The following is a 21,676-nucleotide window of genomic DNA, read 5'->3' as shown; positions in this document are numbered from 1 at the left end:
CAGGTGTTCAGCACAGTCAAAACTATTCCATTTATTAATCCTCTTACTTCAGTCAATAATTTGTACCCCTTTTTACCAAAATTGGAACATTTTTAAATGTTCCAATTTTGTGTAATTCCTCGTTGACCCCTACCTGGCCGCCATATTGGATTTTCAAGTGTCCAACACTTTTTTCTCAAACACTGATTTATAAAGAACATTCAGGCCAAATCTGATGCTTGCATCACGAAGTGAACAATTCTGGCCAAATGTCATACTTATCTGTGCAACTATCCTGTGCAAAATGACTGGAACGTAGTAATGGAAGAAGAACAATTTCCCAGGAAAATTCAAAGAAGATATGCGAGTGGTAGTAGCATCCAAGGGGCCTTGTGCACATATACATTAGGAACCATTTTAACAATCCTGACATTTTAGTAGCATACATGAGTATGTGCATATGAATAATCTGTAAACATCTGGGTCAAAGGGCAGGTATGATGGTGACAGCATAGTAGGTCTTATGTCCTGACTACCTGCTCACTTATTGCTAGTACATACAAGCGTAATGGTTGGGTAGTAAGTTCCTAACCGATTTTAGTACATACTGAGAATTTGGATACAAAGCATTTCTTTATAGGGAAAGAAGGAATGGCAAGCAGTGGTTTCTTTCCTTTTTAATGTAACAAGTACAAAACTAGATCACTTCCTCTCACTTTTTCCACACAAAAAACCCGTAGATAATGAACCTGTTAAGTTCATTATTCATTAATGCCTGGTTCTGCCAGTTTTAAAGGAAATTAAAGCCCACAGCAGCACAGGACAAACACTGTATTAGTATATAAAAAGTACAAATTATTGGGTAACATTTTATATTTACTGCACACTATAAAGCATAAGTAAAGCATTTATAAAATGTAAGTAAATGCTTAAATAACTACTTGTAAAACATTTACAAAGCTTTTTTTTTATTAGCTACTCATTGGTAAGAACATAAACAGATGGCTTAATAATTATTAACAAAATATATAATGTCTTTATAAAACATTTATAAATGATTTTTTAAATTCTCTATAAACCATTTAAGAATTCCACAATAACGACTTCTCTCTGCACCTACTATTTGTTCATCACATTCCTCTTCTGTTCTTTTAGCTGCTACCTGATCTCTGCTCTATCAAATACTGTACCTCCGGTTTCCATAGTAGAGAAGCTTGAATCTTCGACTGGACTGGGTTGCTTGACGCGAGGACGTTTCGCTTCAAATCGCAGAAGCTTCCTCAGCTAAAATTCTTGCTCTGGTGGTCTGACTTCTGTCTTGACTCTTATAGAGAAGAATAATCAAGAAGTCACAAAAGCTGGAGTTTTAAACCTAACCACACCCCTCCTACCGAGAGGCAGACTGCTATAGGCTGGTGACTAAACAATAGCTCTAATTAGCACCTATTGTGCTCTAGTTAGCACCTTCCTAATGACAGGGCAGCTGTCCCTCTCCTGATGGCTCCCTTGACAACTCTGCTGATGACGTGAATCACTCATTACCATGAACAAAAGACTGAAACTGCTTTGATCTGAGTACCCCATTGTAAACAGGGGATAAAGTGTGTCTCAGACCCCCTCCCCAGTTAAGGCTGGGTTTCAAACGTTTCACAAAGAATGCCTCCTTGACCCCTCTCAAACCATTTCTTCTCTCTAGCTAATATTTTAACTTCCTTGTCCTCAAATGTGTGGTTAGTGTCTTTAAGGTGGAGATGAACTGCAGACTGAGGTCCACTGGCGCCCTCTCTGCGGTGCTGGTATAGCCTTTTGTGTAAAGGTTGCTTAGTCTCACCTATGTAGTGTTCGTTACAGTTTTCCTGACATCTGATAGAATACGCTAGATTGCTCTGTTTGTAACTAGGGATCCTGTCCTTAGGGTACCTCCGATTAAGGAGGTCCTCATATTGAGCTTTTTCCCAGTGCCATCTTTTTTATTTTTATCATTACTAGAATTTTATTTTTATCTAGTTATTATTATTTATTAGTCCTTATTTTTATTTTATTTAATTCAATTTCTTAATTTTACTTTTTAGCACCCAATCGTTTATTTATTTTATGTTTTATTAATAGCATTTCTTAATTTTAAGCTCCCAATCATTTCTAGCAATATAAACCTATTGTTTTTTCAAACCAAAAAAGATGTGATTTTAGTTACCTCGCCGACAAATGGCTGCAACACCAAGTGCAAATGATACTATTTCACCGACAGATGGCAGCAGCTCACACAATTGTTGAACAAATTAAAATGGCGAGGAAGATGTCCTACAACACTTCCTGTTTTTGTTCTCATTGACAACGAGCATACGAGGAGAAAGATTAAAATGAAAAATTGGTATTAACCCTTTTTTGGACGGTATGGACTAATGTTGCTTAATCACTGGCGTTCTCACACACACACTTCCAGTGGACACCTCACCGAAAATGATGGTTATGTGCGTAAGTGTTAGCAAAAGCTAGGCTAAAGCTGCATTGGCTAACCGTTGTTAAGGTTCAAAAATCATCAAGCGGAAACTGTTTCTGTCCGAGAGGCTATCCGTTTGATCGATGTGAATTTATATAGTTGGATGTAAAACCTTGTTAGTTTTGTAAGACCAGTTAGCCAATAAGCTACTATCGCTTATAGCGGCTAAAAGCGACCCATTCTGAACCCACGTTTAGCTATCGGTTAGCAACTAATGGCAGTGCAATTACTCGCAAATCGACACCACCTCCTAACCGAACATCACTTAAACATTTCACAAAAAAATTAACCTGCACTCCTCGTCTAATACTACCGTACTAATTCCTCAAAACAAAATATGCGTTGATATTTATTTATGAATGGATATATAAAAGTGAACTGGTCAACTGTTGGTGACTCTGAGTTTAATATGTAATTAGTATTCTACAAATGAGTTAAAAATGCAAATTTAACCATCACTTTAGTTCACTTAAACTCACACCAAATACTTTACTAACAGCTTGTAAAGGCTTTATAATAGTATTTTTAAGTTTACTAACACGTTGATAAGCATTTATAAATGAACATATAAAAGTGAATTGGTCAACTGTTTGAGATTGTGATTAAAATATATATTAAGCATATACCATTTCTTTCTTCCAAAAAATATCTGGAATACTTTAGCAAAATAGCTTTGAACCATTTAAATAATTTTCTCACCCATTTCTTGATAAACTGGAGATCCTCTCCCCATCTGTGCTCCTCAAAGACTTAGTCTTTTGTGAATCATGATTATGATCACCTGTTGACATCATCTGCTTGAAATTTGAGCAACATCATCATTTAGTTTTTTAACTGCTTTCCTGACTTTTACTAAACTGTCTACAAAACTAAACAACTGAATGAACATCCTCCGAGGCTGTTGATTCCATAATTTTTGCCAGGGGTTGTATAAAAGCTGCTCTTTTCATGAGATACAACGAAAGGTGAAATCACCAAGCTACAGCAGGCTGAAGACAGAGTCCACTCAGTCTGGCACAGGTTGGACAATAGACGAAGACAGAGTCCACTCAGTCTGGCACAGGTTGGACAATAGACGAAGACAGAGTCCACTCAGTCTGGCACAGGTTGGACAATAGACGAAGACAGAGTCCACTCAGTCTGGCACAGGTTGGACAATAGACGAACAAGATTGCAGGGAAGATCTGAGAGTCTATAAATGTCTGACGAGGTGTCAAAGACCAGGAGGCAACACAGTACCAAAGATGTGAAAGCAAGGCTTTGTCTGTCATGGTTAGCTGGTGAGAAATGCTTCACATTGTCAGTATTAAAAAGGACCAAAACTAGGCCTCATGCAAGAACATTTTCATATACTTATCTTAAATTAGTCTTGCTATTTTTCATACAGTGTGGTCCTACAAGTGTGCTCCATGAGATTCAGCAAACATTCCAAACTACAGAGATCTGTGTAACTGAACTGAGAAACATGATGAACACCATCCATGTGTAACTCAGTTTGAGCACTTAAGGATTATGAATTAGCATAAACAATGCCGTATAAGGCTATGCACCATGAGGATTGTATCATCACTGAAGTAAAGAAGAAGTGGTTCAACATGAGAAAGACTTGAAGGAAAATTGTCTCGCCGCAGCACGGTAGTTGATGGTGATTTGTCAGTTTGAAATGTTCATATCGATTTTGCGTTGTTATACAATAGCACTACAAGCCAATTTAAACCAATGATATCATTAGGCTGTATGAATAGATTTGGTATTGTGTTTCAGTTCAAACTGGATAACATCAATGTAATTACACAGTAAATTTTGCAGAGTAAAATATACTCTGCCAGGATAACATTTGGTCCCAGTCCAAATAGAGTTAAATACACTCTGTTATAGAGTGAAATCAGCTCTACCGTCTTGTCAAATCACGTTTTTCAACTCCAATAACAGTCGTTCACAGCATGATAGAGTTCATTTTGCCCTGTGATAGAATTGATTTATTTAATTCTGTAATAGAGTATATTTAACTCTATTTGGACTGGGACCAAACGTTATCCTGGCAGAGTATATTTTACTCTGCAAAATTTACTGCGTAAATTTACTATGTCATTTATGCAAGGTTTTAAAACTAAAATGGCTTCAAAGTAATGATATTTGCATTCAATTACTGAACAATTAATGTTTGCATGACAACAGATTAATTGCACATGACTCCGATGACAGGTTTGTACCATTCCAAAAGTGTGTTCGTATGTAAAAACTCAAAATGCCAGAAAACTGGTGAATGCAGGAAGTTCTCTTGAATCACTCATACAAACCACTTACAAACAAATCTGTTTCCCACAGGTTCGAGGGGTAGCTGACTCGCTCTCAGTGGACCCAGATGAGCCTAAAGTAAATTCTCCGGTGTATTACTTTGTCTGTTATTATCCCAGCACACAAGCAGTTTGTAAAATGTCCCCACAATATTCCACCCTGCACCAATTTTTAATAAATCTTTTATCAAGTCTATTTTAAGCATGTTTGTTATTTGGGGTTCTTGCATAACCCACCTTTGCTAAAGCTTCAGCAGCTTCAGCATACAGCTTCCTTTGCCTTGTGCCTTGGGAAGTTTGCTGAAATTCAGATGCAGTCCAAAGAGCACACACAAACTGTTTCTTCAGAGGACCATTTAAAACACTTTGACTCCTCCATTGCTATTTCTCTTCTTACACTGAGACTTTGACCGGCTGTGGGCAGCCACGTTGTTTTTCTTCACACAGGCAGAAAAATATGAGCCCACTCCAGTGTACTTCTGTCTAATCATCACGTGTGCTCCTCAGCCTCGCTACATTCTTGTTCCTGAGAAGAACAAACTTTTCAGCCTGTGCGGCTGAAAAGTTCAAAATTAGGTTTTTGTACCAGAACAGAACTGATCCTGGACTCTATTTTACACCAGGCACAAAGCAGCGCCAAACCATTCCTCGTTTCCACTTGATGCATATATAAATAAGTCACAATGCCATTTGCACTCATGTTTGTGCTGCTCTAAAAATGAGGTGGGGTCAGGTGCAGAGCTGCTGCATTGATATCGTCCATCATCTAAAAGCATTTGTGCCTTAGACTAGCAAAATCCTAATTTAATGCTCACCGCAGTCCAAAGAGCACAAGGGAACAAGAGAACTCTGCTACCGGGAAAACTCAGGTGATGGTTAGGGGTGGGGGTAGGATTAGCCCCGGGCCCATTTCACACCTGGGGCCACGTTTTTCACTGGGGCGACTCCTTCAGTATCCGAGCACAACATTCAGATGGTCCTTAAATAAGCGAGTTCACAACACACATGCACTTCTTGTCCGTACACATAATCACCAGTTTACCTGCTATGGTATGATTTTAATATGGAGGCAGACGGCGCATCTGAAAAGTATTCAAAGCGCTGGACTTTCTCCTTATAGGTTAGAGACTATTCCAAAATGGATGAAATTCATTTTTTTCCCTCAAAATTCTACACACAATACCCCATAATGATGATGTGAAAAAATTTTTTTTTTTTTTTTTTTTTTTTTTTAGATTTTTGCAAAATTATATATATATATAAGAAAAGACAAAAACAAACTAAGAAATAAAATGCACATAAATATTCACAGCCTTTGCCATGAAGCTCAAACTGAGCTCAGGTGCATCCTGAAGTCAGTTTGAGCTGATCATCCTTAAGATGTTTCTGCAGCTTAATTGGACTTCACTTGGAGTAAATTCAGTTGATTGGACATGATTTGGAAAGACAGACACCTGTCTACATATAAGGTCCCACAGTTGACAGTGTATGTCAGAGCACAAACCATTTGTGCTGTTTTGAAGGTCCCAATGAGCACAGTGGCCCCATCATCCATAAATGGAAGAAGTTCGACTCCACCAGGACTCTTCATAGAGCTGATGCCCCATCTAAACTGAGCGATCAGTGGAGAAGGGCCTTTGTCAGGGAGGAGGCCAAGAGCCCGATGGTCACTCTGTCAGAGCTCCAGCATTCCTCTGTGGAGGGATGAGAAACTTCCAGAAGCACAACCATCTCTGAAGCAATCCACCAATCAGACCTGTATGGTAGAGTGGCCAGATGGAAGTCATTCCTTAGTAAAAGGCCCATGGCAGCCCACCTGGAGTTAACCAAAAGGCATCTGAAGGACTCTCAGACCATGAGAAACAAAATTCTCTGGTCTGATGAGACAAAGATTGAACTCTTTGGTATGAATGTCAGGCATCATGTTTGGAGGAAACCAGGCACCATCCCTACAGTGAAGCATGGTGGTGACAGCATCATGCTGTGAGGATGTTTTTAGCGGCAGGAACTGGGAGACTAGTCAGGGTTGAGGGAAAGATGAATGCAGCAATGCACAGAGACATCCTGGATGAAAACCTGCTCCAGAGCGCTCTTGACCTCAGACTGGAGTGACGGCTCATCTTTCAGCAGGACAATGACCCTAAGCACACAGCCAAGATATCAAAGGAGTGGCTTCAGGAGAACTCTGTGAATGTCTTTGAGTGGCCCAGCCAGAACCCAGACCTGAATCTGATTGAACATCTCTGGAGAGATCTGAAAATGACTTTGCACTGACGCTCCCCATCCAACCTGATGGAGCTTGAGAGGTGCTGCAAAGAGGAATGGTCAAAACTGTCCAAAGATAGGTGCACCAAGCTTGTGGCATCATATTCAAAAAGACTTGAGGCTGTAATTGCTGCCAAAGATGCATCAACAAAGTACTGAGCAAGGCGTGTGAATACTTATGTACAGTACATGTGATTTCTTAGGTTTTTTTTTTATTTTTAATAAATTTCCAAAGGTTAAAAAAAAAACTTTTCATGTTGTCATTATGGGGTGTTGTGAGTAGTTTAAGGGAAAAAAATGAGCTTACTCCATTTAATAAGGCTGCAACAACAAAATGTGGAAAACGTGAAGCATTGTGAATACTTTGCAGATGCACTGTATCGCAGCCACTGTCTGGAAATAATAAATATAATGCAATGCTAAAATACAGCTGTATGAGCACAACAACAGGAAACAGCATGTGACCTTTTGACCTCTTAAAATAGGTCAAGGTTAACCATCTTTGAACTTGTCCAAGATCTGTGTCCCAAGAATGCTCCCTGTGAAATTGGAGACCCTGGTAGTAATTTGACTAGACTGAGCACAGACAGATGAACACAAAACCTACACAATACCCAATGGCCATATTTTGGCCTCGGGTAAAAATGGGGGGGATGTTTTTACTAGATCTCTCTCTCTCTCTCTCTCTCTCTCTCTCTCTCTCTCTCTCTCTCTCTCTCTCTCTCTCTCTCTCTCTCTCTCAAAACCAAAAAGAAAAAAATCCAAATCAGAGATAACACTTAGCAAAAAAGCAAAAATAAATCATCTTGTTGCATAGAGCATAGTAGGATCAGGAGTTTGCCTGCCAATAACTAGCTGTCACACTACCTGTCTGTATCCTGGGACAAGACACATCTCTGTTGTCTCAGTCCACCCAACTGTAAATGGCTACTGTTGTTGTCTGGAATGTAATCTGATTTGGAGTGGTGTCCTGCCCAGAGAGTCATAGACACCCATCTATTCAAGCATGTGGACGTTTGGGACTCAAGGCTTGTGGAGGACTTTTCTTCTTACTGCAGGCTTCACCTCGGGGAGCTTTGGTGGCTGCTGTGTGCTCTGTCAGGATGGCACTAATTCATTAACCTACTAGGAATCCTTTCACTTGCATTTCTCTTAGCTGATGCTGCAGAGTGATGTGCCTGGCACAGTCCACTTTAAAGGGGATAGCAGGTGTGATTCTGACCGGTTATCATACACCTATGCATAATGAACAAGCTAAATTCAACACCCAGCTTTGCGTTGGTATGTCCCACCGTTTAGATAAGAATACATCCCAAATGAATATGTGCCTTCTGCACAACTCATTTTTGCATCCAGTGTCAAAACATAGTCCTCTGTCCTGATATAAAACTTTGGATACAACATCATTGTGTCTATGAGCTACTGTTCGATTAAGAACATCTGTTTTCACAGTCTAACATGACCCCTTTAAGTGAACATGCATTTAGCTCCTGTGTATCCCAGTTTATTCTGGCACTTGCTGAATGAGTTCTTCAAAGTGAGAGAGCAGCACCATGCTGCGTGATTGCCAGTTCCTCGTCATGTCAAGTCTGTGCATCTGCTTTTCTATCCTGTCAGGGCTGCATCTCCAGATGGGGGATTTGCTGGTTCATTTGCCCAGTAGCAATTTTTATTTATTTATTTATTTTGCTACACAAGCTGAACACATTCACACAGATTTAGCATTTGAGCTTCCTTTTCATAACTACGTGTGTCTTTCAGTGTTTCCTGCATAGTGTATGTTTCTCTGACAGAGAACTTAATGGAGCCCACTCTGGGAAACTGTCTCTTTCTGGGCGGCTGCACAGGAGGTGCTGTAACACGGTTTGTCATGCACATTAAAATAAGAGGGAGAAGAACAGAGAAGGATCGATCCACGTGTGGTATGAAGTCAAAGAGAAGAACAAGACAACGAGAAAGGATGAAATCACACACTGAGCCTCCCACGCATCATGCACATCGTGCATTATATGTGATTTGAGGTGAGTCACGGCTGAAATTGGATAGTGAACTGTGCACAAAGCCACCGTGCCTTCAGGCAACACTGGGAGCATGCGAGATCAGGAGAACTTGTAGTTTTTGCCGACCCGTCGCTTTTCAGCACGCTTTCTGTTCTTTTCAGGTTATACTGAAGCTTTTGTTGGTCAGCTGCTGTCTGTGCACACACAGCCACACTTAAATGTGCATGTGTGCACATTTCTATTTTTGGGATGATGTGAGAGTAATTCTCTTTAGTGGACAGCAGGGTAAGTGTGCACATTAGGAGACAGTGGTTGGGATGAAAGTAAACTGTCTGTGGATTCTTCACTGCTGATCCTCCTTTTGTCGTTTATCACTGCTTCCTTCCCTGAGGATGTGTTCTTCTCCTCCCATTGTCTGTGTCCTCTCTCTCACTTGTTTTCCTTTTGGAAATTTTTCTTTCCATTTTAAGGGATTATATGCTAAAATATTGCTGCACCTTACTTACAGTCAGTATTTAATCACAGTATGTCCCCGGCAGCGAGGGTCTTATTTAAATTCCATATAAAAGCAATGCTTATTTCCTAAAGGAAACAAATCTGCCCAGTCTGATATACATGCTGCATTTAAAAATCACATCCTCACTGAAAGTCATGAAATTGCAAAAGCTGTCATGTCAAGAAAGAAAGTAATATCCTCTGTTATACTGAAGGTCTTCATATCTCCAGCTGATCTTTCTTTGTTCTTTCCTCTCCATCATACAGTACTTTAACTTTACCTGTCAGTCTTCATCCATTGCGGTGAAGGTAGAATAAAGGCACCTTTGTAAAGCCTTATGTGCCTTCTCCTGCTCTGCGGTCACAGGGTGCAGGCTTCCTTGCTCTGGGTCCCCGGGGTTCAGAAGAAGTTGGCAGAATTGAGAGCCTTTCCCTGTAGTGCTCACACTTTGTGGAAAGTTTGCCTGTTTACATTATAAACGTCAACCTCAACTGAATCGTTTACAAAGAAGTCAGTCGTATATGGGTCTTGAGGCTCATTGATTCTGTAACCTGAAGGAGGTGAGAGTGTATGACTCCCCCTGGACAGCACACCAGTCTGATGGAGGTAACTTCCCCACCTGAGATTGGTGCTCATTTACAGCTGAATGGACAAGAACAATGCAGATTAAGTGTCTTATTCAAAGGCACAGACAGGTAACATGACTGGGACTTGAACCCAGGTCTGCATGCGTATTGTTCTGTTGGTCTGTAAGTTTCAGTTGCACTTGGCATTTGAATTTCATCTGTTCTTGTGGATGTAAGATTTTTGTGTTATCGTGTCCTGATGTTTTATTATGTTGAGCACTTTGTAAATTTATCTACTTGAAGTGCTACACATACATATTATTACTGTTTATTAGGTGTGTAAAAACTAACTGATATGAATCAAAATCAATTGTAAGCAAATTTAATTAAGTGTGTTTCACTGCTGCTTTTGCATCTTTAAACTCTGGTAAAACATCAAAGGTTGATTCCAGGTTCTCGCAAGACTGATAAGAAGAAAGTTAACTTTGCGAGGTGAAAACAAAATCAACATGTCCGGTAATAGTAAACATTAAAGCAAATATATGTACCCGTTTGACCTTTAGATTGGCTTCACAATGTTATATTGGTTCGGAATGGGAAGTTATGCTGTGCTAACATTAGAAGACTTTTTCTGGGCTTCTTCTATGCTGCACTTTCTGCTACTGTATGTGGTGTTGCTCCCAGAAGTGAACAGAAATTGAACAGAGGCAGTGCCATTGTGCTGCACCACAGTAGTAAAAACCTGAAGGAAGTCACTGGTTTTTCATGAAATATGTCTTTGAAGGTCAGGAGCTCCTTCACACATAACATGAAAGACGTAGAAACCAGAAGAAAATCTGTGAGCCAAAAACAAAATGCGGAACCATAAAACATTCCACCTGCTGTCAGAAGGAACGCACGTCCGGACAGGCGTGCACGATACCACAGCAACAGTTTTGTGCACACTCGTGTTCGTGTGCACAAACACAATGTGAGCACATGGAAAGTCGCGCACACAGCAGCGGAGAAAAAAAATATAAAACATCATTTATAATACTTAATTCCTATTATAAATAGTGGATTTGGCCTCCGCCTAGACGTACACCAGGAAGTAATGAAATGACGTGGATTACTGTTCTCCCTTTTATGATTTATGATTTACATGAATTACCTGATGCCAGCCGGCTCCCGTGTCATGAATAGCCGGCTCTCACATTGTCAACACATGCAGCCGCCATGGCGTGCCCAGCGTGCAGTGATCCGCTGCAAATATGATCTCTATTTTAATTATTACAATGTGGGGAAATCCTGCAGTGACATGTGCCTTGCGGAGGCATCCTGTGGAGTGATTTTCTGCATGGCACGATATTCACCAGCGTTGAGGTGTGCTAAAGGAGCGGTCAGCTGAAGCAATATGTTTGAATTTATTTCCACGTGAGGACAGCATGCCAATGTCCGCGCTTCACGCTGTAGTTATGTGACTTAAATGAACTGCATTTATATAGCGCTTTTTCATCTGCATTAGATGCTCAAAGCGCTTTACAATAATGCCTCACATTCACCCCGATGTCAGCCTGAGACAGCCGAAACCTGAGACTTACAAGCCAGTACAGATGTTGCCAGCTATGACTTGCGAGCACAGATATCTGACCAGCTGCACGTCGTAGGAGGACACGCCCACCTCTGTCAGTGGACCTCGGCAGGTCACAGAAAAAAAGGCTCACTCTCTGTTGCTTTCTTCTGTGATTTTAATGTTATGTTTGTATTATTATCTGTTTGACGACAAACTCCACATGCCATTTTTGTTTGTGTGTGTGGGGGGGGGTTGTCACAGTTACACCCATCTGGGTTGCTAGGTGACACCACATTCGTGTGGCACTTAGACACTAGTCATAGACAGATCGAATACGATCGCCTGCTGTCTGCTGTCGTACCAGGTGCGCGAATAGCCCCACCTTTTCTAAGTGTGCAGTGAGCAGTGTTGGATGTTCGTGTGTGACACCTGGAATTTGGCCAACACCTGCCGATAGAGGGATTAAATGACCACCAGGGCATTCGCTGTCTTCCAGCCACTTGTGTGCACGAATGGTTGTAGGGGCAGGTGTACGCATGGGCGCAATTTGGTGGGGGAATATGGTATGCTCCCCTCACCTTCTGACATATATGTGTGTACTTGAAACATGCTATGCCAGTCTTATGTGCAAACCATGTCAGTCTTATGTGCAAAACCATGTCAGAATAGTATCTTTGTTTCTGCAAGTTTGTATTTTTAGCAGCATTGACTTGTTTACAACACCTGTTTCTTGTTTGTCACATTCGGAATTTTCTGGGACTGCATTTGCCCAGATTTGAAACCAAAAATAGTTGCCTCTAGGGACTAGTGTCTACACATAAGTATCAATGGACCATATGCTAATTTTTGCCTCTAGGGACTAGTGTCTACACATAAGTATCAATGGACCATATGCTAATTTACTAAATTCTGAAAGTTAGAAAAGGAAATCAGAAAAGCTATCTTGGACCTCAGAAAGCCCATCTGCAATTATTGCTTGATCTCCAAAATCAGTCTATACAAGCGAAATTATGTTCAGTATGAGTGTTGTCATTGGTGCCACTTCAAAAAATTAATTCATGATAAGTAATTTATCCTAAACTTATGATCTGTTGTTTTTTCAAACTTATGCAAAAACAAATCTTGAGAAAAAAAATAAAATACAGTATGCGATAGTTAATAATTATTAAGAGCCTGTTCTTTCATATTTATGAATACATTTTACCACATTGCAGTTGTTTTTTAATGAAAACTCAACCTATCATTCTTTTTGAGTTCTATACATGTGGTGATACCTTACTAACACCAGGATGTTAATAAAATCAATGCTGGCTATTCTCAGAATAAAGTACTTATATCCACAGTTTAAAATTGCATAATTCAAATGGTGTCCACTTTATGGTCTTCTCAAAACATTAAAATTACTGTTTTGGATGCTCAGAATGCATCTGAGCTTATCTAGAAACCTTTGGCTTCTGGGGGCCTAAAGTGGCCCCAGACCCCCAGCCTGTGGGCTTCGCCCCTGCGGGCCTCGCACTTTGTCCCCCCCCCCCAATTTCTAGTTCTAAATTGCGCCCTTGGGTGTACGAGGCGCTTGAAGTGGCTCCAATTTTTCATGAATGCCATGCAATTCCTCCTTCGTGCGCTAGTCTGCTTCAATCGCGTTATGTGTGAAGGGGCCCTAAGTAATGCTACTTTTAGCTTGTAGTTTATCATGGAAAATGAATGCATCATAAGGGAGAGATGCACAGCCCTCAATAATTATCATTATTATTAGCTCAGTAACAATGCATTAGTTTAGTTTAAAAAAAACAAAAAAAACATTTGCACCTGTCTAGTAATGGCTCAGGTTCTTAGATTATGCTTATAGGATTACATCTGCCCGACTCCGGATAAAGCGGAAGAAAATGGATGGAAGGCTGGATGAATGGATGGATGGATTACATCTGGTGTTATGCTATTTTGGTGACCATTTCACAATACTGTGAAGTAACACAGCAAAGGCTCTGAAGTGTTTAAGATATTACAATGTCTTGAAGCAAAGATCAGTATGGCAGTTTTCTATGATTGTGACATTATTGTGCACAATTCATCTAAATGTGAATAACTGAACACAACCTTTTAAATGATGCTCGTAAAACCAAAAATTATAGCCAGCCAACCCTCAATGGAGACATAAATTCCTGTATTGTTGACATCTAATTGCACTGCCATTACACAAGGAAAGCATTTGACAGGAGTTTCATATGTGAAATATTAATTTTTCTTTAAAAAAAAAAGGGACAAACCCTTAATAGGAGTAAGCGGGCTTAGAAAATTAATGAATGAAAAAGGACACTGTGTCTTTGGAGGCATATTTGGATCGCTGTGTCTTTCTATTTGTAATACCTCATATTTGCAAATGTGTACTGCGAGAATTATTTTTCTCTTCAAAGAGTCTTGGTTATCTTCCCAAACTACAGTTGTGGTCGGAGGTTTACATACACTCATCATGGACATGAATGTCGCTTTTAATGATGTCTTTGAACTGTTCTTTTGCCTGGGTAGTATGATTGTGCAGCATGTATCATTAATGTCTCTAAAAAACAAGAATTCTTATGCATCTGAATTCATTTTGGATCTTCTCTTGTCAACAGAGGGTCAAAACTATACATACAGGCTCAAATATATACTTGCACACTCACTCATACTGTGTGAGTAAATGTGTACTGTTTAAAAACAGATTATAAAAATACATTATATAGATTACCTGACAATCTCTTGTATGACATTACCCACTTTCATCTAATGTGACAGTCCTCATACTGTCTGTCCCTGCCTGCATCTTTATTCCAAATACAGCCATAATTTTGGAAGAAGCAGCTAACTGGCTACTTTACCATAGCGACAATGTTAGCAACTGTGATGACTAATGCAAGATGCATACAAAAATTGGCCAAATCCAAAAGAAATCCATTTTTCTAATGAAACCTAATCAAGAAAAGGTGATTAGATGAGCTGCTTCAAGCTTTTGTACTAAAAACAAAACAAAAAAAAAAAGGGACAGACACATTAGCAACATTAGCATGAATTTGTGACATGTTCATGGTGATATAGTTGATCCCAGACATGATATCGAGAGCAAAATGTAGTTTCTGACTGCTGTTTGATTTGGTTCTACATGTTTTGATGCAGGGAGATCTGTCAAAAAATATCTACTGCTAGCTAGTGCTAAGGCTGTTTTATTTATTTTTGTTTATTTATTGGATTTGGCTACATGACCATGTGGCATTATTCTGTATGAGCATCATAATTGATGTGAAGTCTGTGAAATAATTAAACAGGACACAACAGCCGTTTGTCCCTGATTCTCCTGAGACAGCTGACTTTTGAAATGCATTCATGTGTTCATAGCCCGTGTTGTCCAAAAGCGGTGGACCTTCACTCTGCCTGCCATACGCCGTGTTACATCACATGAGATCCCTGAAGGCCTCTGACACAAACACCTCTCTCTCCTGCTCAGATAACTTCTACGGTACACCTAAACCTCCAGCAGAGCCGTCCCCAGCAGCCCCTCCTCTGAATGTGAGTGAGGCCCTGCTGCCCGGAGCCCGGCCCAGTGCCCAGGGCAAGAGGAAGAGGAACCAATCAGTCAGCAACATGGAGCAGCGAGCCAGCCTGGAGCCGCCCGAGGAGGAGGAGGAGGAGAGCCCCATTGTCAACGGCAATGGGGTGGCCATCACGCCAGGTACTGTAAGATGGACAACTACTGCAACAAAGCTCAGCTTCATATTTTGGAAGCATTTGTAGCACATTTTCCACCTACATCTGATTCCTTTTAAACACTGAAAATTGATAGCACAAATTTTAGGCACAAAGAATATTTGGTAACAGCCTTTCCTCCAAGATAACTGATTTTAGAGGTAGAAAGTTGAATGACGTAGTATTTTAGTGTAGTCAAATTCCTAGTATGAAACTTATGTTATTATCACTTAGAAGAGCGTTCTCTGGAGGTACGCATTACTTTGCATAGACACTACTTATACAATAACATGCTTTTGGTGGCTGTTATGGTTAATTATTAGCCCTCTATCTGCAAATTTTATTAGGAGCCTGAGGCTTAGCTCAGGTATTAGCATCTTTGCAAAGTATCAGGGTCTATGTTTAGCACCCCTCCATAGATGGAAGGCAGATAATCAACAACAGCATGCTCTACAATCATGTCATTGCACAGTTAACAGTTGTCCACAGATGAGGATAATCAGTGTAACAGTGAAATCCTATTCTAAAATATGCATGTTTTCAAGAAAAGGTGCTAAACAGAAAATAATAAAGGACCCAGAAGACAACCCTGAGGTTCCCAATATATCACAGCACAAAATTTAGATGTGATGCTATGATGTAACTCACATTTTTAATTCAAATAGGTATCATTTCAGCTATGAGATTCAGACTTCTGCTGTCTGCAAATGATGCTTCATGTAAATGATGAGTTACAGTGCGATGCGCAAAAACCGAGCTTGCACAACGCTTCACTGAGAGCATGTACCGCCACTTGACGTCAAACCCACCATGGTCAAAGTTCAACTCAATCCCATTTTCATTAGCCCAAAACACGGAAAACAACAGCATGCAGAAATGTGTGTCAGAGGAGCATCAGAACTCTTGCTAATTTATATACAGTAGTTTTCTAAAGAAAATTCTTACAACTGTTTTTTTTTTTTTACCTCAAGATGAATTTCTGATTGCTGTACATTTTGCAGTAAAAATCAAACAAACAAACAAACCAAAAACATTTTTACATTCGAATACCTTTAATTAATACAGTTTGAAGTAAAAAAGGTTCTTTAGAAATCTTTGTTGTTCCACTGTAAATTCAACCATAACCTTGACTGTTGTTGCTTCAGATGATGGTGGATTTCAAATTTTTGTTGCTGTCATATAAAACACTAAATTATTGTCTAACACTTGCTGATCATACAGATCTGGTTGAGCCTTTTGTGCTGGTACAAGCCCTTTGGTTTGAGGACATTGGTTTATTTAGCATTCCAATGGTAATTTTGACTTGGTTATCAAAGGGTTGGGGTTAAGACTGAGAAGTGGTTATGGAGTTCTGAGGTTGCTGAAAAGCGTTTTTTGTCTATGCTGACATATTCTCAGGAGAATGATAGTCCAAGTCTTTAGGGGCCTGGTGCTTCCTGTCTCACTGTATTGTTGTGAGACTTGCATGCTAACCAGTGACCTAAGGCAATGACTGTGTCTTTTGTACTAGGTCTCTTTGGAGTATCCTTGGATACGTTTAGAATGACAACGTTTAGAATGAACAAACACTTTCACACCTGCACACACACCTACGGACAATTTAAAGTTCTATGACAAAATATAATTGTGGAAAAGTTTATTAAATGGTCCAAAAGTCTTGTCTTTAAATGGCATATCTCACTTCACTCTTCACTGTCCTTTAAAGTATGCTATACCAGATTATAAATCATTTCTTCCAAATCTTTAACTTGTGCTGGCATTGATTAAGCTGATAAAAGTAAAAGTAAGCCAGAGTGCGTCTGAAAAATGCATGATAGATTAATAGTCATTTTGACCCAGAATCATTATGTGAAGTCAAGTATCGACTTGTGAACCAACAGAAAGTCGGTTCGCCTGTGTCCACTTACATTCCACTTCGTGACTTGTGCCAGCCCAGTACTCACAGTCAATCTGGGCTGCTTTTTGTCTACAAATGTAATATGGCTTTACTATGGGTTCAATTTGGGCTTTCAAGTCAAATCCTTGTATTTTGTGATCAACATATGTAAATGGTAAATAGACTGCATTTATATAGCGCTTTTCCATCTGCATCAGATGCTCAAAGTGCTTTACAGTAATCCCTCACATTCACCCCGATGTCAGGGTGCTGCCATACAAGGTACTCACTACACACCGGGAGCAACTAGGGGATTAAAGACCTTGCACAAGTGATTTTCCAGTCAGGCTGGGATTTGAACCGAGGATCCGCTGGTCTCGAGCCCAACGCTTAACCACTAGACCATCACCTCAACATATGTCCATCTCTGTCTCTTTGTAACCAGTGTGTTGAGAAAAAAAAAACACATCACATAGGTCTCAGTAGGACTGAATAATAATGCTATGAGTGTGATACACAGTAGAATTATTGTTCAGCTTTGTGGCGCTGTTTATTTGTTCACAATAAACGGCATTCCTCCGCCAGCCTCACTGGCCCCAGTAGCGTAACTTAGCTTAGCTTAGCACAGTACACATACACCAATAACACAAACAGCTAGAAGCTGTTTCACCTCACAGCTCTCGTGTTAAGAGCGATCACAGTCATCAATCGCTGTCATGTTGTTTCCACGTCTCTGTGATCATGGATGTGGCTGTCATGCATGTAGTAGCTTAGCTTAGCATGGCGGAGGCACAACAACCAACACGGTTGGTTCCACACTTTCAGGACAGGAAACACGCTTGGTTAGAGTTCTCTTGGCTGCATGAATGGAAAGGATAGAATCGGTGGTTAGATCAGTTTTTTAAAGACCATTCTCACGCCGTGCTCGGCTTCATTTCTACAGTTTGTCCAAGAAGCACTTAAAATAACATTAAAAATTAAAAAAAAAAGCTCACACTTTCCTCTTCAAAGTCTTATCTTTGGGAAAACTGTCCACCTAATAAACATCATGAGGGCTGTTGCTGCAGCCTCCCAAAACCCACCTATTCACCATTTCAACTTATTCACCATTTCAACTTATTCACCATCAAAGTGAAAAGTACAGATTTTCGAACTGCAAAAAATTCTGGTTTTCCCATTATGTTCAATAAAGGTTCTGAGAGGTGTTGCCTCACATGATGTCATTGAAGTTTACCTTTCTGACAGACTCACGTTTATTAGCGGCAAGTGAAATCAGGCTAAATTCCCCATTGTCAGGTTGAAGCCCCGGGGTGGTGTCGCATCTCTCGTTTCCCCTTTCCACAGTTCGATATTATAGTCATTAGTTTTTGTTCTAGTTCATCATTTATTTTCTGTTCAGTATTTTGTAGTCTCTGGTTTTGTTTTCTGTTTATTTTGTATTTTCTGTTCATCATACTTAGTCATGTAGTTTATTCAGTTGTAGTTTCTGTTCAGTTATTGTTTTTTTTTTTCCATGGTGTTATGCTTTTGGTTCTGGTCTTATTTTTGTATTTTTGTTTTTGTTTATTTTGTTCTGCACATTATACGGTTGTCTTTGGTTTTGTTTTCTGTTATGCAGTTATGCTGTTTATCTATAGGTTACTTTGTTATGTTTATTATCTTTTAGACTTTATCCATGTGTTTAGTTTGTTACCTTGTTAGTCACTAATTGTGGTCACCGTTTGTATTTCTTTCACTTACACTCTTGCCTGTCGCATCTTTGTCTCCATCTGCTTCATTCATACACTTACACTCTTGCACCTGCCTGTTTCATCTTTGTCTCTGTCTGCCTTGGTCACTCCCTCTCTCTCTTGCATCTCATCCCTCCTCTTGGATTCACCTGACCATGCCTCCCTTCTAGAACATTAGATTCTTCTAGAAGACTAGATTCAAGCCCAAATTAATTGTAAACACAGGGGAGGTTGAGCTGTTTTTAGACCATTTTTTTCCTAGTGTGGAGCTTTTTTTAAGTCCAGTCTGCAGGTGATTCTGAAGTAGCTGTGGAGGACGCAGCCTTATGGGTTTGAGCCTTATTTAGATGACAGTGAGGGAGACAGAGTTCAGAACACAGAATGGTGATTATAAAATAAATAAATAATGCAGGCGATTTCGGCATGCAGGCGGAGATGATGATTTTTTTTCCCCAGCTCTTTTGGCATAATCAACTGATAAAAAAAAAAAAAATTAAATGTTTGTTTTACTATCCTTGACATCAGAAAAAAGTGATGAAGTGTGGACTTTTTTTTCTTAGAAACAGATACATACATTTCAAATCTGAAAAATTACATGCGGGACTGAAAATATCAGCTATTTTTCAAATTAATCTTGTTTCCTTCTTGAATACAGTTAGTGTACTGTACATTAGTAGCATGATAAACATGCTATTGTTAAATATTAAAATAATTCACACAAGGAGTAAATAATATAGTCTTACCTGTCTGTTTCAGTGCAATCATCTGAAAACTTATCAACCTTTACAAAACGATGTCTGAAAATAATTTAATTCCTTATGTCCTGGCTGAAGAAAAGTCCATTTGTAACAAGTTTGGTGCCAGGTTACAGTAATCTGTTGATGGATCGAGTCTCTGCTGTGGACAAATCCTCCTCTTGTTCCATCATGGGCCACTTTGCATCACAAGTTGAAAGACTCCCAGTACTTCATATGCTCAAAACGTCTCAGTCTGCATGTGACAAAATTATCCCATGATCCACAAAACAAAAAACACTCAGTTTTGCCTCTGTGTTGGGTGGAGAAGCCGCAGACACCGTGCGTGCGTGCTCGTCAATATAAGTGTTCCAGCTGCCAATCAAAAGGATTCTGTCGGGGAGAATTAACTGTTCTGAACTAAAAACCCCGTGCAGCTCTGACCCAAACCACTCGGTGGAAACGGGGCTGTCAGTAGCCTGTAAAAATCCATAAATGAATCCATAAATTAATGGGACTATTAAGATAATGGTTCTAGTGGTAATATCACTTCCTCCTTCTTCTCCAATGTCGGCAATCATCCGGAAGTTCCTGGTTTTTAGTGGTGCACAGTTCAAAATCCAAATATTTATCTCTTCAGTAACTGCGCACCAGGAAAGGATAAATTTCAAACTGTTGTTTAATTTTAGTCTTAAATACTCAAAAAACATTACATATAGTATCACCTGCATTTTAAACTCCATATCTGATTTGGTGATGTGACCTCAGATGCTAAAAGGGAGACGCTGAAACACCTTCCTAGTAAACCAGATTTGAATGTTAGTTAACTGTGATTGTATTACTTTTGTAAAAAAAAAAAAAAAGGGGGGCGTTAATAAAACATTCTAAAACAAGTGTTATCAATTTGCATGTTATTAATATTGTGTACCCTGCCTCACACTCTGTGCCTGCTGGGATAGGCTCCAGCCCCCCAGGACGTCTTAATAGGACTAAGCAGTTGAAGATGAGTGAGTAATGTGCTAATTTGCTCACTCCCCATAATCACAAATTCTTCATACTTTGCCATTGACCTAAAGTTTTTGCCATATTATAAATAGCCTGTAAACCAGTCAACAATAATCAAACATGAGTTATAGATGGTAGTACAATAAGGGGTACACAGCAAGTAAATGCTAGGATGTTTTAGATGTGCTCAACTGGCTAGTACTGATTGTAGACAGATATTTGCTGGCGACTGTCTAAAACCCAACCCTGTTTGCACCACAAAGTACTTTGAAATATCTGATGTGAAATTGCATTTTAATAAGGTTATTGTTATCATTATTCGTCTACTACAGGGGTGGGCGTCGAGGGCCGAGACACTGCAGGTTTTCCGTGTAACCAATCACCTCAGCAGGTGGGTTGCTGATGAGCTTCTGCTCTGAACATAAACACCTGGTTGTCAATGAAATCACCTGCTGAAACACCTGATCTTTAATGAAATCACCTGCTGAGGCGATTGGTTGCATGGAAAACCTGCAGTGTCTCGGCCCTTTATGGCACATGATTGCCCACCCCTGGTCTACTATGATGGATTGGGAGAGTTTTAGACTCTCATCTGCTTCGTGGTGCATTTTCCTGGGATACACACCAGTTGGATGAGCCCCATAGGTCTTACTGTTAGTTTATACAGTTTAGTGTGAGCAGGTAGCTACAAATTTGATGACAACTTTATTCTCCAACAAGTCATTATAACAAACTCTGCTTGTTTGTGTGTAAGCCACATGGTCTCAGTAACCTTCTGTAACACTATGGACAGGCACCCTAATACCACCATTATTATCACTGCCCATAGTATCAGTTTGGCGCCACCTCTCCATCTCTTTGTCCTCTCATTTTTCCACCTCTCCTGCAGTCTTTGCTTTCCTGCCAGTGGCCTTTGTCCTTGTGTCTATTAATACTCTAAATCTTCCCTCTTTAAT

At 39.9% G+C, this 21,676-nt stretch overlaps 1 protein-coding gene across 1 annotated transcript in view; it reads left to right on the top strand.

Moving 5' to 3' along the window:
- The window catches only part of LOC117515936 (membrane-associated guanylate kinase, WW and PDZ domain-containing protein 2-like), a 284,466-nt gene that overhangs the window by 169,593 nt on the left and 93,197 nt on the right, over positions 1–21,676 (top strand). The window contains 1 exon segment of the mRNA XM_034176729.1: positions 15,137–15,361. Within this exon segment, the coding sequence (XP_034032620.1) occupies positions 15,137–15,361 (225 nt within the window).

The sequence above is a fragment of the Thalassophryne amazonica genome, chromosome 8 (genome assembly GCF_902500255.1).
Source record: "Thalassophryne amazonica chromosome 8, fThaAma1.1, whole genome shotgun sequence".
Lineage (NCBI taxonomy): Eukaryota > Metazoa > Chordata > Actinopteri > Batrachoidiformes > Batrachoididae > Thalassophryne > Thalassophryne amazonica.
The sequence above is the reverse complement of the archived record's forward strand: the minus strand, read 5'-3'. Positions and strand labels throughout refer to the sequence as shown.